Raw genomic sequence first — 15,277 nt, forward strand, 5'->3', positions numbered from 1 at the left:
CGTTTCAGGAGCATTGACATGGTCATCTCTGTAAAGGTCCTTTTTCAACCCGTTATTTATAGGTTCCAGAGATTAGGTCCCGTGTCTTTGGGGGACCATTTTCCAGGCTATCGCATGCACTAAAGTTCAGAAATCCATCATGTGCTCACTAGTGGTCGCCGGAGGGCCAGGTGCGGTGGGGAGCAGGGGGACGGGCAGGACAGGTCCCAGGAATGGGAGACACAGATGTCCAGGGATGAGTGAGTCATGGAGCCGGGAAGCACAGCGAGGGGAACACAGGTGACAATATTGTGCTGATCTTGTTGTGCCGTGGCAGGGGGCCACCATGCTCATGGTGGGGAGCACAATGTCTAGAGTTGTCAAATCACTTGGTCTACACCTGAGACTGATGGACCGTTACAGGTCAACTACACTCCAGTAGTCAACATTAGCAGAAAAATCACAGATGGGGTCCACATCCTTCCAGTAGACCAGGCCCCGGAAATTGGAGCCACAAGAAAGTCCCAGGTCACATTTCCTTTCTGGGAGGAGAGCCCATGACTCTGAGCCCTGGGCCTTCCCTTCCAGCCCCGTTCCCCAGGAATGGCCTCAACTGCCGCGGACCACGGAGCCCTGCTGAGCCATACTCATGCTCCAGCTCGTCACTCGCCCAGCCCTGAGAGGCGGGTCCTACTATTATCTTCCATTTTAGGGAGGAGAACATTAAGGGGAAGGGAGGCTGCTCAAAACGACAGAGCTAATTACTGGTGGAGCTGGGCCAGAGACCCAAAAGCTTTGTTTACACTCGGAGCCGCCTTCTTGGGGGCTCACCCAGATCCTTCCTGCAGATCTCCGGTATCTCTGACTCCCTAGCAGATTAGGAATCAAACTTTCCTGGAAGGGAGGCAGAGCCCCAGCCCCTCACCCTCGTCCTGCTCAGAGCCACTGCCCCGGCTGGGGTAGACACCTGCCTAAGCTGCTGGACCCGTCTTCCCATCTCAGCCACAGGGGCCAAGGGCAGGGAAGCTGGCCTTGCCTGGGGCAGGGATGGCTGTCATCCCGACAGATTTCTTAGGGAGGGGCTCTATGAGGCTCCCAGCCTCCTAATTGTTTGCTGAAGGGGGAGGTGGGTGAGATTCATTAGCACGTGGGTACACATTTGCTCGCACTGTGACTCACTTCCCTCGGGAGCAGGCCCTCGCATAAAGGGTGACAGCTGCCTGGCCTCCCAACGGCAGGTGTCGGACAACCCTGTGCAGCTCTGCCCTGCGTCTCCCGTGTCCCCCACGGAGCCCACGGCCATGTCAGCCCCGGTGGCCAGAGTAGCCCGGCGGCGGGCGGCCGCAGAAGGTCTTGGCTCCCACCAGAAAGCCATGAAGTACTTGGGCCAGGACTTTGAGAGCCTGAGGCGACAGTGCTTGGACTCAGGAGTCCTCTTTAAGGACCCAGAGTTCCCTGCGTGCCCGTCTGCCTTGGGCTACAAGGATCTGGGGCCTCACTCCCCGCAAACCCAAGGAGTCATCTGGAAACGGCCCAGGGTGAGTAGCCAGGCCTGCTGCTGGGTGTCAGATGGGACAGAGGGCTGTCGCTTCTTCAGGCAAATAGCTGAGGGAGAAGTCATTATTTGAGGGAGAAATCATTCTTCCAGGTCCGTATTTTAGAACAGCTCCCCCACTCCCTACCCTCACCCTCCTTTAAAGCCTTTTTGGAGGCAGCAAGGGACGGAGGGAAGAGCACTCCTGGACTTTGGAAGCAGACAAGTTAGATTTGAACCCCAGCTGGGCCTTCCTTGCACAGGTGAACTCTATGAGCCTCAGGTTTCTCCTCTGTGAAATGGTGCCCAAGGGCAGGGGATGGAGAACCGTCCTTCCCAAACCTCGGCCCGTGGCCTCCTGTTCCATGACCCTTGTCACGTGGTCTGAGCTGCCGGATCGGAGCCCTTCTGCAGGGTGGGTGTGAGCCCAAGTGAATCAAGGGCTCTGTCCTGTGTCTGGTACACAAAATGAGCCACAAGGGACTAGGCTCAGCGGCTCCTGGCCAGGCCCCTTTTGTCTCCTCAACCACGATGGGAAAACTGAGCCGTGGGACCTGTCTTCTTGGCAGTGGTGGAAGAGGGAGCATGAGGACAGAAGGGCTCTTCAGATGTGGTCAGGACCACGGGCCAGCTCCAGCTACCTCTACCCCTTTGCTGTTTTCCCCACCCGGTCTGCACACGGTTGCCACGGCTGGAAGGACCCCTCCACCCTCCGCCCTGCTCCCTGCAGCCACCATGGCCCACCTTCCCGTCCCCCTGAAACCTGTGTGGTTAATCTGAGGTGTGGGCAAAATCCGGACTGAGAATCAGTTTTGGATTCTCGCTTCAAGAGGTGATTCAACGGGCAGGTGTGTTTTGTGCAGGGGGCTGCCTGCACCTGGGGGGGGGCGGTGGTCAGGGAGACGCAAGGAGTTTGCTCTGGTCCTGACTCTGATGGAGATGGGGGGGAGACAGCACAGGGGTGAGGCGTGGACACCCTGGGAAGAAAGATGGAAGTGTTCCATGGGGACAACCACGAGCCGTGGGATCCTGCGGCGTCAGGAGGCTACAACCTAGTGGACCTGGAGGACCCCAAGGAGCCCGGGGTGGGAGAGACGGGGATGAGGACGCTCTGCTTGGCCCTAAGGAGATCGCTTGCTCCATTGCGTTTTCCCTCCCCACTCTGTCTCTCCTCTCCTTCCTTCCTTTCCTTATTTTAATTGCGGTAAAACGAACTTAACGGAAGACCATCTAACCATGTTAAGTGTGTGCCAAGAGCATTTCCACTGCTGCAGCCGTCCTGTCACCACCTCCAGAGCGTTTACACCCATTCATGAATCCAGGGGCCTGTGGGTTGCTTCCACCTGTTGGCTCTTACGGATCACGGTTTTACGAAGACGCTATTCAAATATCTCTTTGAGACCATGCTTTCGATTCTTCCGGGTGTCTACGCAGAAGTGGAGTCACTGGATCATTCGGTGATTCTATTTTTGATGTTTTTTATAAAAGAAACAAAATGCAGGGACACCTGGGTGGCTCAGTCGATTAAGTGTCTGCCTTTGGCTTAGGTCATGGTCTCAGGGTCCTGGGATCGAGCCCTGCATCAGGCTCTCTGCTCAGCAGGGAGCCTACTTTTCCCCCTCTCTCTGCCTCTGTGCCTACTTGTGATCTCTGTCTGTCAAATAAATAAAATCTTAAAAAAAAAAAAAGAAACAAAATGCATTTTCTTGGTTTCTTTTTAAAGAAAGTTTAAAAAAATATTTTTTAAAGATTTTTATTTATTTATTTGACACAGTGAGAGAAGAAACACAAGCAAGGAGAGTAGGAGAAGGAGAAGCAGACACTCCCTGCTGAGCAGAGAGCCCGATGTGGGACTCCATCCCAGGACCCTGTGATCATGACCTGAGCCGAAGGCAGATGTTTAATGACTGAGCCACCCAGACGCCCCATTGATCTGTGTATCCCTGCTGATTAGTGATGTTGAACATCTTTTCGTGGGTCTGTTGGCCATTTGGATGTCTTCTTTGGAGTATTGTCTGTTCGAATCATTTGCTCATGTTTAAATGGGGTCATTGGCTTTTTTGTGTCCCTGGCTGCGTTTGAGGGTGACACCTGACTTTGTTGGTCTCACGGGACTTCACACCAGCACTGTGATGACCCTGCTTCTCACAAAGGTGTTAAATTTGACCTGTCCCGAGAGGAAAGCAGATGGGATCTGCTGAATATGTATGTGTGGATGCTTTTGCCCTCTTGATGATAGAATGAAGCTTGCTACTTAGATGTTTTCTGAAATCATAAAATTTGGCATCCTGCCCCTTCCAGGTGTTTTTGCCTATTTTTGCCCTACTTTTCTAAAAGATTAAAAAAATTATTTGCGAAAGGAAGAGGGAGAGAGGAAGCACAAGTGGGCGAGCAGCAGACAGAAGGAGAAGCAGGTTCCCCGCTGAGCAGGGAGCCCGAGTGGGACTTGATCCCAGGACTCTGGGATCATGACCTGAGCCCAAGGCAGACGCTTCACCAACTGAGCCACCCAGGTGCACCCATTTTTTTTTTCTCCTATTTTTTAAGCTGCTAAATGGAAGGTCTGCTTGGGCTCTTCTTCTAACGGTGGAAGATAGGTTGGCCCAGATTGAAGACCTCAGGGTCAAGCTTGGGATCTCATGCCTCTACAGTGATGTTCCCAGTGGCATTGGGCAAGAACAGCGGCGCTGTTGCAGACTCCATGGCAGTGTGTGAGACCAACAGAGCTCTCCGCAGAGCCCTCTCCATTCTTGGCTTCCCCATCTTGCCATGTACATGGCCAGCCCGGGCCTGTGGTTTGAGGGCTGCCCGGTGTGCATGGGCCCAAGCACGGCCCAGTGGACGAGACTTTTCTCTGTGCATTTCTGTCATTTGATGAGTGCGTTGATCTTAAGGAGAAATGCAGAGAGGGGAGCAAGGTGGGTCAAGCACACCAAATGGACCCAGGAAGCAGCCAGCCCAGGTTAAGGGAGACGTGGAGAGTGTGACTGTTGGGAGATAAGGGTTCGGATAAGGAGACCAGCCTTTGTCGGGGGCGGCCGCCCTTCTTCCAGCCGCTGCTCTTGACTGATGAGCTGGGGACTTTCAGTTCAGCCATATTTATGTGCAGGTCACATGTGCATGTGGGCGCAGAGCCTCGGAGGAGCTCTTTCTGGTCGGAGGGAGACAGTAGGACAGTGGGCTGAGAGCGCGGACTTGGGCATCAGCTGGATCGGGATTCTGGTCCCTTCCGTGCTGTTCACTGGGCCTGTGACGCCATGTGATTTCCCGAGCTCCCTAGGACTCCGTTCCCTCACCTGTAAAAGGGGAGAAATAGCATTATCTACCTTGTGGGGTTTCGCATGGTGCCTGGCATGTAACAGAGCTCAGTACTAGGAGTGTCTCTGTTATTCATGTCAGAGGGGGAAGCACACATACAACAACGTGCGTGGGAGCTTGCGGAGGAAGCAGTTACACCTGACTGTGGAACGGGGGCCGGTCAGTGATGTGGAGGTCCAGACATTTGAGCAGGGCTGGGAAGGAGCGGGAGCAGGAAGGCCCGGGCAGGCTCTGCGCCTTTGTTCAGGGTGAACACGGCCTGGGAAAGGTGGTAATGAGAGAGGGAGTACAGGGGGAGATGGAGGTGAGGCGGGAAGCTCCGAAGGGTCCAGGACCTGAAGGGGCAGGGATGCCGGGCTGTGATGTGGCCGTAACTGTGGCGATGGTGACGAGTGTAGCAGCAGCATGGGGTGTACCGTAGTCCTGAACCAGAGCTCCTGGAATGGCCCCGGGGGAGCATGGTCACTGAGAATGTGCGGTCCCAGTCACTTCCTGCCTCGGACTCAACACGGTGCCTGGGGCTCCCCGGTGCCCTGCGTCAGGGGCTGGCACAAGCCTGAGTAATTTGTGTCTGTGTCTGTGTCTGAGTTCCTTACCCACAGGGCGGTAAACATGATTATGGAGAAGACACGAGCTGCTTATGAAGGAGGAAGGATGGGGCATGGGAGGCCCCCCTCTCCCAAAACGCTCTGCTTGCCACTTTCCCCTGCATCCCCCCACCCAAGTGCGGGTCCCACAGGCAGGACGTGGTGACTGGGAGGGCTTTCTGTGGGCTCTAGAGGACGCACAGGACCTGTGAGTCACCGTGCTTGTTGGTTGGTATTTCTGGGCGGAGGTGTTTTGAATTATGCTAACAAATGATGTGAGGACAGGAACATCCCCTCTGTCTATAAATCACTCTGTGCCATTCTGCCTATAACCCGTGAAATTGCGGCCAGCCTCATGAACCAGTCTGTCTCCCGCACCAGATGCAAGATTGTAGCCGAGCTCATGGACCCGTTAGCTCTGAGGCTGGCAGCACGTGACCTATGTCAGTGACGTGGGTGGCTGATCTGTGCGGCTCAGGGGAGCCATCGGGGGATCGTCATACTCCGTGGCTGGGGTTTGGGTGATGTCCCAGGAGGGAGTGCCTGGCGCGTGGTGTTGCCGTAGGACGTGGAATCATTCAGAGCACTGAGGACCCTGGTGGAGGGCTCCCTGACTCTGAAGGGCTAGCAGAGCAAAGGAAGGAGAGGACGGAGGAGGAGTATTTAGAGAGGTGAGGGTACTGACAAGGGCAAGCAGGGATGCAGAAGCCAAGGGAGGAGAGCTCCAGCAGGGGCTAGGAGGGAGGGGGGCAGTCAGCACCTTGGGCAACGGTTCTCCCTCTGTGGTTCTGGTCGAAGGTAGAAACCAGATTTCAGGAGACTGATGGATGAACGGGTGATAGGAGAGGACACTCTTTTAAGAGGGTTTTTAAGGAACAAGAGTCTGTGAGACCCCATTCAGTGTGTTCTCTTCCCTTCCTTCCCAACGAAGCCGCACGTTCCTGTTCCAAATGAAATTTAATATGATTTTTTTGTCTCTCTCTTTTTAAAAAAGGATGTTATTTATTTATTTGACAGAGAGAGAAAGAGGGTGTGCACGATTTGGGGGAGCAGCAGGAAGAGGAAGAAGTAGGCTCCCCACTGAGCAGGGAGCCCTATGTGGGGCTCGATCCCACAACCCTGGGATCATGACCTGAGCCGAAGGCAGACGCTTCACTGATGGAGCCACTCAGGCGCTCTGCCCCTCCCTTTTTAATTATTAATTTCCCAAATCTCTCCACCTTCTGAATTTGCAGCTTTGAGAACACCTAGCTTGGCTGACGCTGGGTCTTGGTCTAAATTGCCCTGGAGATCGCAGAAGCAGGAAACAAAGGAATAGAATGGAGGGTCCGCCCGGGGAGGGCTGGCTGAAGAGCTAGCAGAAATTAGGATGAAATTCTAAGGCTCGCTCTGTGCTGGGAAAGGAGGTACAATACATTTGTGATAAAAACGGATGTACATGTCAATGCTTTTATGAGAACAGACAGTTTCTGAAAGAATACAAAAGAAATGTGAGCCGCGAGGACTCTGAATGCAAGCGATTTCGGTTTTATGGGCATTATTTACTTAGACTTTTTTTTCAACTTATGTGCATATATTTTTCAACAAAACACAAGTGAATGAATTTTTCTTACTACTTGGAAGAAAAGAAAGCCGGCAGGAAGGCACTGTTCCTGCCCACTTAGACACGAGCTGGTGGCGCTGTGCAGGGTGTGGGGCTGTCACTGCAGGACCCACGGTCCGCAGCGCAGGGCGGGATCCGAGTTCCTGGTGCTGGCCCCGCCACCGGCTTCCCCGGCGTTCTGATGCACTTGTGGTCAGTCACAGGGGCCTCTTTGCTCCTTGAAGACCCACGACTGCCCGTGACCGTCTGCCTGGGGTTAGCCGGACACCCCTGTCCGACAGTCTAGGAGACTGTCTTTCTAAACGACGGGCAGGCATCCTCTCCTGCCCGGAGAGCCTCCCAGACCCACCCCTCCCAGGCATTTCATGTTTCCCCCTTTGTGCACAAGCCCGCACCCATTGTTATGCACTTGGCTTGTCTCCGACTTCTCCGTGAAGGTCAGTCCGGGTTTCCCACACTGGATGCACTTCGAGTGTGAGGCCTGTGCTCTTCTTCCCTTCCCCCGTCACCCTCGTGCCTGCCCCGTGAGGCTATGTGTGCAGGGTGGGCGCCCAGCAGTCGTGCTGGGTAAACAGGGAAGAAAGTGCTTGGCGGGGCCCCAGTGGTGCCCCAGGCCGGTGCCACCCTGATGGTCCTGAGCGCAGGGAGCGCGGATCAGCTGCATGAACCGCCCTCCCCTGCCCCCGACACCTCACTCAGCATCAGCGTCAGCGCCTGGGGCCATGGGCACGTCATCGGGGAGTTAGTGAGCTCACACAGCATGTAGTTAGCCTGCGGAACATTGATCTAATGCTCTCTGTGCAAACCGGGGTGTTGTCTGAGAAGGAGGTCGTGTTCGAGCACATCAACGCCAGCCTCCGCCCTTCTCTGGCCGCCGCTCACACCGGCGCTTGGCATGGTGTGCACAGTCACACCGATTCGGGTGGACAGTGGGGAGGCAGGCTGTGGCTGCTGCGGCTGCTGCCCTGCACCCCCGCCCTGCACCCCTGCCCTGCACCCCCGTCTTGCACCCTGGCCTTCACCCCCCCACGGCCTCCTCCCTTTGCTGGGCTGCAGAGTTATCAGCAGTAGCGTGAGGGACTCACAGTAGGTGACTTGGCCTCCTCCAGGCTCTGCTCTGACAGTGGAGCTCCCTGACCCCAGCTGCGACCAGTGCAGGGTGTCTTGTGACCCATGTTTTGTCCCCCTTGCTTTCAGGAATTGTGTCCCAGCCCCCAGTTCATTGTGGATGGAGCCACGCGAACAGACATCTGTCAGGGGAGTCTTGGTGAGTTACTGGGGACTATCCGTCTGGGGCAAGGCTGGCTGTGTGTGTCATGAGTAATGGGACTTGATGTCCCGTCTGAGATATTGTGTGTGTGTCTGTGTTTCTGAGACGGTGCTCCTTGCATGGGTCTGCGATGCTAGAACCGTGGCTCCCCGGGGAGATCTCTCCAGGCCACTGAACCCCCTTCCATGTGGGAGCAATGGGCCAGGATTGTAGGCGCGCAGTGGACAGCCGTGCCGGGCGGTGCTTAACAGTTGGTGCCTGTACGTGGACACAATTCACTGGATGGAGCAGCCACGTCTGCACAACTGTGGGCTGGCCCAGCAGATGCTTTAAAATGAGTGAGAAAACGAGAATCCCGTCTTCCCAGCTGAGCTCCCTTTTGGGAGCCCAGGATGGTGGCAGGACTAGGCCCAGAGACTCAGGCACCGGAAAACAATCCTACCCATGAAGATCAACAAACAAAGCAAACAGAAGTTCAGTGTCCATGCGGATCTGAAAACCCTGTCCTCTCACAAGGGTGCCCTCCTTCCTTTTCCTCCTCATTCCAGCCGAGAAAACTCGTTCTCTTCCACCTGCTGGAAGCCTTTATGAATCCGAAATTCACAGGCATTTTATTTCAAGTGCTTCCCACGTTCTGGCCTTGACGAGCATCGCTCGCAAATACCCCCTTGACCGAGCTCGCAGAGCGTGAGTGCAGAGCTGTGGGAATGTTCCGGGCACCCCACACGGTCATGCTCCCACTGCCCAGAGCCACGGCCTCTGTGTCCCAAGCCCTTGCGCCATTTGAGTCGTTTGTGTGGGGCTCACAGTGTGGGGGGGCTGGGCTGGGGTGGGGTGGGGTCAGGGCACAGCATCCTGGCCCTCCTCGTTCTGCCTTTTTACTTTGAGCTCAGTGTTTAACCTAATTAGCATGTGTCTCAGGGAAACACAGCTCCGAATGTACGCTTTTAACAGCTTCTCGCTACAGATGTTTTAACTTCGGAAAAGCTATTGAATAAGTGCTTTTTAATTGCCAGCTTGCGTAGAGGTTTGAATGGTTTTGAGCAAGGAGGAAAGAGGGCTTCCGAGGAGCCTGGGTGTTGCCATGGTGAGTGCAGGCGGCTGGCCGGGCACAAAGGGACTCAACTGCTCTAGAATTCAACCTGTGGGAAGGAAGTGGGGCCACCAGCAGGAGCCCCAGGGTCAGCCCTGCCGCGTGCTGGCTTTTTGCATGAATGGAGCAGAAGGGGGCTGAGGGCCTGTGGCCGGGAGCGAGGCTCGGGCAGTGGAAATGTGGCTGCTCCCGGGTGTGGGGGTGCCGGGGGTGCCGAGTCACAGTGCCGTGAGTCAGCCAGGCTGCCCTGCGTGGTGGGTGAGGTGAGGGTTCCCCATCAGAGAGCAGTGCCGGGTGCCCCTTGGGGAGACAGGATGCACTGCCAACAACGTGTGTTCAGAGCCCTTGCGTCTGACACCACACAGTGGGGTCTCCTCCGGGGTTAGAACATGTGCATTACTCTTGCTTGCTGTTATTTTACTACTGTTTTGAATTCATGACCTTAGACACTGGGAAGCTGTGCTGCGACAAGTCCGCTTCCTGCCTCCCATCCCAGATGCCCACTGCCCGGTGTGTCTGAACTGCTCCTTGTCCTGTCGGCTGAGGCGGCCACAGAGCTCTGTCTCTTCTGCTGTCAACGACAAGTGTCGTGGCAAATGCTGTCCTGTTGCGTGGGGGCGCTGGTCATCGCGTGGCAGCAGTGGTCCTGGTGGGTGTCTGGCTCCCTCCTGCTCAGCCAGGCCATCCTCCCAGAGGTGGGAGCCCCTTAGCAACCATCAGAGGTAGTGTTTGGCCAGAGCCCAGGGCCTGGCTTTCTTTGGAGATGTGATTTTAGGTGCATATAGCCTGGGAAATCTGCGATGCTGAAGATTCGATTGCTCCCAACAGCTGTGTGGAGAATGGGGCCTGTGCCCTCTTGTTGTGGGGCTCGGCCTCTGCCGGAGGACAGCGTGGCTTTGGCTCCATACCAGGAGCTAAGTGGATGTGTTTCGGGAAACATGGGCCAAACAGAAGCCCCCTGGGTCCGCAGGGCTGGGGCTGAGGAGGGGCACCGTGCTGGTCCCAGCCTCTCCTTGCTCCGTCTCCTTGGGGGACCCACAGCTCACCCCAACAGCATGGCCTCCGTAGATGCGAGGAAAGCTCAGGTCTCTGCGATGGCGTAGGGTTAGGTGCATTGTTCCCTGGGGGGAACCTGGGCAGAGGGCTGAGGGGCATCCGTGGGATGGAGGCTGGCCACAGAGGAGGCCAGGACTGTAGAGTGGGGCCCTGAGAACCCAGTCCAGCTGCTGTCTCCCAGGTCAGAAGTGTCCAGCTTTGCCTCTGCAGGGGTGCAGGCAGGGATGAGGGCTGGTGGTGGCATGGTTTAGAGGGAAGGAAGAGTGGTATAGCTATGGGGCTCGGAGGGCCTGTGGGAGGCCTGGTGGTCACCCTGAGATGGCTTGGTGCAGGCGTCAGAGCTGAATCACGCTGGCCTGTGAACCCCATGGCACACCGAAGGTGGATTTTGACAAACAAGCCCATATGAGCAGGTCAGCATCCGTGTCAGGGCTGGACGTGTGGTGGCACAGTGTTGCTTGCTCCCCTGGACAGTTCCCTGCCTGCAGTCTGTCTCTGGATGACGGCGACCTGTCTCCGAAAGGTTCCCCTTTCTTTTGGATCAGTGTTTCTCATTGGAAACACACTTTTTGGGTGGTTTCTTACTTCTTAAAGGCCAACCCGTCTCCAGCCTCCCCAAGATGGTGCCCAGACATGAGGAAGGCCAGAGATCCCCTGGGTGATTCCCACGGTTGTCATGTTATCCCACTCAGTTATGAGGTGCTGTCTGCCCGGAGAGAGTGTGAGACCCACAGGCTAAGGGCTCAGTCTCACGAGACTGTCCCCCCATATCTCAGACCGTAGGCTCCTGTTCCCGTTGTCCTCCCCCGCACCCCCCTGTGCTTCTGACCCATCAGCTGCAGATGGAGGACCTCACAACCCGTCCCTGGGAAACATCTCACTCCCCAGAGCACGGGTTCCTATCAGAGATCCGGCTCAGGCACAGCCAGATGGAGGAGAGGCATGGGATGAGGTCTGGGGAAGGGGCGCTGATTGCCCAAACCTGCATGTGTGCGCCAAGGAGCACTGTGAGCCCCGGCCTCTGGGTATTTCTGAAGGCTTCATGACAGAGACCTGATGGAATCAGGAATCACCACTGCTGATGGGTCCCAGGGTCAGGGGATGGGGTGGCTCTTAAATGTCCAACCCACTCACTGGGGTTGGTTCTCCTGGCAACCATTTGGGTCACCTAGGGGCTTTCCTAAGCCACTTGTTAACATAACAAAAGAACTGTGCTTTCTCCCACCGTGCAGAAGAGAACTGCCTAGCCTCTCTGGAGCTCTGAGCCCAGAAGCAGATCTAAGACCCAGCCTGCGTTTCTTTTTATAAATCACAGCCTCCAGGGCTGGCTGGTACTTATGCCAGAGCTGTCCTTGGGATCCTGGGTGGCCCTAGGGGGTGCAACTGTGCAGGGTCAGGCCTGTTCTCCCCTAGGGGGCTCCCAGGCCCAACCCTGCAGCCACCACCACTCTGGGGAGGGACCAACCTGCCTGGATCTCCTTGCCATCAGTGGATGCAGATGTCCCTGAGGCTGCCGTCTCCCCTCCTTTCTGCCTCCAGGCTCTGTGCCACCCCCACAGCCCCCATGAATGCTTCCGCTTTGGCTTCATCTTCAACCTAGTAGTGGCTTTAGTGTTATTCCTGCTCCTGTCACTGATCAGCCTCATGAAGGGGCTACTGCAGAGATCCCAGCACTTGACCTCATCCCTGTCCCTGCTTCCCTCGCCTGTCCTTCAGCCAATGGCCCAGGGGCAGCTCTACTTCTCCCCTTGGCAATTAGGAAGTGCCCAATAAGCTGGACCCTGAGTTCTTGCTACCTATGATTTATAATAACACTAGGTGTTCAGACCTAAAGGGAATTTCTGATTTAGCACTTTCTGTTGTAACAAAGCCTAACTCAGGATGACTGTCTCTTGGTGGACTTAAAACCAGAGCCCCTCATTGTTAGGGCTCGGGTCTGTTTGCTGTTTACTGGAAGTCCTGAGGCCTTAAGGTAGAGGGGGTGGGAGGTTCTAGGGGGTCATTATTTAAGTGTAATTTAAAAAAATCACTTTATTGTTTTAATAACTATTAAACCCATTACTTGTATTACCCGAATAAAACGTAGGAAGAACAAATCTTAGGTAGTTCCCTGACTTTCCCAGAGGTCAGTGACCCAGGACCCCCTATTCTAGCTCTATGGTTAGTCCAAACTCTAACCCACAGCCAGATCTGACTGGAAGGTGGCTGGCGAGGAGGGACTCGTCCATCAAGGTATTTCCCAGGTTTTCCACCCACTTTACTCGCCACCAAAAGCCTCTTGTATCCAAACACCTCTTGGCTGCTTCTGGCAATTAAAACTATGGTCCAAGGTCAAAGCCATGTCCCTATGGAGAAGAACCCAACGATCGTGCCACAGGCTTCAAGGCAGGTCCCCAAACAAGTTCCTGAAATGTTCTGAGCAGCAGAATAGAAGTCCATCCCCCCAAGAGGACTTTGAAGGGGCATGTGCTGATTTGGATGTGTTCCTGAACCGACAGTCCACTCACGCCTGACAGTCCCTGGCAAGAATCCAAACACCCCCCTTGGAGCCCTGCGCTTGCCCGAGTGCCAGGAGGACCTGTGCAATGTCCTGAGTGAGGCAGATGAAAAGAAAATTAAGCTCTCCAGCTGGGCAGCCCTGTTTGATGTCAGCAACTAAGGGACGCGGAGTTTCCGTGCCTTGAATTGTAATGTGTGAGGAGTGTTCTGGGTGGGTGGATGGAGACAGCTCAGCTGGGAGTGAGAACGTCAGAGGGGCTGCGAGGATGCGTGTGTCTTGTGGGGTGGATGTTGGAGGGGCTGCAGAGTGGTCACTCTGTCAGATCCCTCCGGGGCCTGTGCTGGGAAACTTCACTCGTCATCTCTCCTGCTGCATATGTTGGCGGACATGGGAGCTGTCATGCCCAGTGCATGTCCTCTTGGGCTCCCCATTCCCACAGACCGGGAGACTCAGGAGGAAACACACAGGGGCCACTGGGCATTTGTTCCAGACAAATCCATAGAGTCATTCGGACACTTGCTGTTCCTCAAGCCGGGCCCCACTATGTGTCAGCCTCCTGCTGGGGGTGCCAGCCCAGGAGTCCACATCCCTGCTGGCTGGAGGACCCCGGGAGGTCACCCTGGGAGGCCGCCAAAGTGCTACCCAGTAGCTGCTGCTCGGGTGGGTGCTGTGACCCGGTGCACAGAGCTTAGGTACTGTCCAGTCTTAAGGGAACACAAAGAGACAGAGTGACTCGTGGCTGGAGAGAAGGGGCAGGTGGCTGAGCCGTGAGGTGTTGCTGGGGGAGGGAACAAAGAAACCACTGCCCAAGGGGAAAGGCCAGGGCATCAGAGTTTGCCTGGAGGGTAGGTTCTTGGTGGGAGCGAAGGGACGAAAGCTGGAGACATGAGTGGGATCCGCACTGTCTTCTTTCTTTGCGTTCTCCACCCCAACCATTGGTGCTTAGGGGTGGAATGGTCAGGGTCCTGGGATATAGGGGCGGGCAGAGAACATCCCATCCCGAGGATGGGACTTTGAGTGACGCAGCAGGAGCCACCCATGACCTTCAGACACGGGAGGATGATGGGGCATCTGACCCGGAAGGGGGCGAGGTGACTCAGGGTGCTAAATGTCAGACTGGGCAGGGACGTGCGGCAGGCCTGACTGGTGTGTCCCTGTGACTGGGTGCAGGTGACTGCTGGCTGCTGGCCGCCCTTGCCTCCCTAACCTTGAATGAAGGGCTGCTTCGCCGCGTGGTCCCCGGGGGCCAGGATTTCCAGCAGAACTACGCGGGGATCTTCCATTTTCAGGTACTGTGCTGGGGCCTGTGGTGACCCTGCAGCTACGTGGGGGTCAGGATACAGCCAAAAATCTGGTGTCTCTTTGGACTCCCTCAAATCTTCACCCCTGACGGCCAGCTGCTGACCTGAAGCCTTCCCGAGGATATAAACCGTGGAGTCAAGCATGTTTCATAGCTCAAGCGTGTTATACGCTGTGTTCTTAGCATAGAGCAAGTCAGAGAAAAGAAAACGTTAAGAAAACTGTAAGGAAGAGGACACCCATGGTTCAGGAAGGTACTCTATGTGTCAGCCAGCCCTTGTTGCTCTGACCGTGTTGTTTGGGAATCCTTCCCGTGGGCTTGGGTCCCTCCCCACATCCCCAAACCAGAGACCCCCCACGTGGGCGCCTTTGCTTATCACTCACACGCTGGGTGCCACGTGTCCTGTGTTCTCTGGCCTCTCCGGTGGGTGTGGACGGAAGACACAGATCCTGCTCTTGGGGGTGCTTGGAGCTCGGCCCTCCACATGGGGTGCTATCTGAGGGGCCTCCGCCCCATGTCCCCTGCCCCCCAGTTCTGGCAGTACGGCGAGTGGGTGGAAGTGGTCGTGGATGACAGGCTGCCCACCAAGGATGGGGAGCTGCTCTTCCTGCACTCAGAGACGGGCAGCGAGTTCTGGGGAGCACTGCTGGAGAAGGCCTACGCCAAGTGAGTAAGCGGTACAGGGCCGGGAGACCCCTGTGTCCCCGAGGACGGCACCTGCCCCACCCTGAACCCGGGGTGCCTGGCCGAGTTCCCCCAGCACCTGGACACTGGGGCCAGGAGCTCTCGGCTTAGCCCTGCCCCCATGAGGGTGTGGATCAAGGTGGGGGGTCAGCCCTATAGGTTCTTGGTGCCTCCCCATTCTCTTCCTTCAAACCCCAAAGTCAGTTCCTAGGTTAAGGTGAGTTTTTCAAAGAACCATGACGAGGAAGGAACAGATGCACTTCGATGCTGAGGCCCCGTCCAGCTCTCACCACCCCCTTTCTGCTGGAGTTCCATGCAGGAAGCCTTCTTTGTGGGTTCTCCTGATGCATGTC

At 55.9% G+C, this 15,277-nt stretch overlaps 1 protein-coding gene across 1 annotated transcript in view; it reads left to right on the top strand.

The window, feature by feature from the left end:
• The first annotated feature begins 1,280 nt into the window (after positions 1 to 1,280).
• The window catches only part of LOC111150705 (calpain-8-like), a 33,716-nt gene continuing 19,719 nt past the window's right edge, over positions 1,281 to 15,277 (top strand). Inside the window, 4 exon segments of the mRNA XM_022508247.1 lie at positions 1,281 to 1,517; positions 8,219 to 8,288; positions 14,111 to 14,229; positions 14,773 to 14,906. Of these exon segments, the coding sequence (XP_022363955.1) occupies positions 1,281 to 1,517; positions 8,219 to 8,288; positions 14,111 to 14,229; positions 14,773 to 14,906 (560 nt within the window).

The sequence above is a fragment of the Enhydra lutris genome, unplaced genomic scaffold (assembly GCF_002288905.1).
Source record: "Enhydra lutris kenyoni isolate GAN:26980312 unplaced genomic scaffold, ASM228890v2 scaffoldscaffold24, whole genome shotgun sequence".
In the NCBI taxonomy this organism is placed as follows: domain Eukaryota; kingdom Metazoa; phylum Chordata; class Mammalia; order Carnivora; family Mustelidae; genus Enhydra; species Enhydra lutris.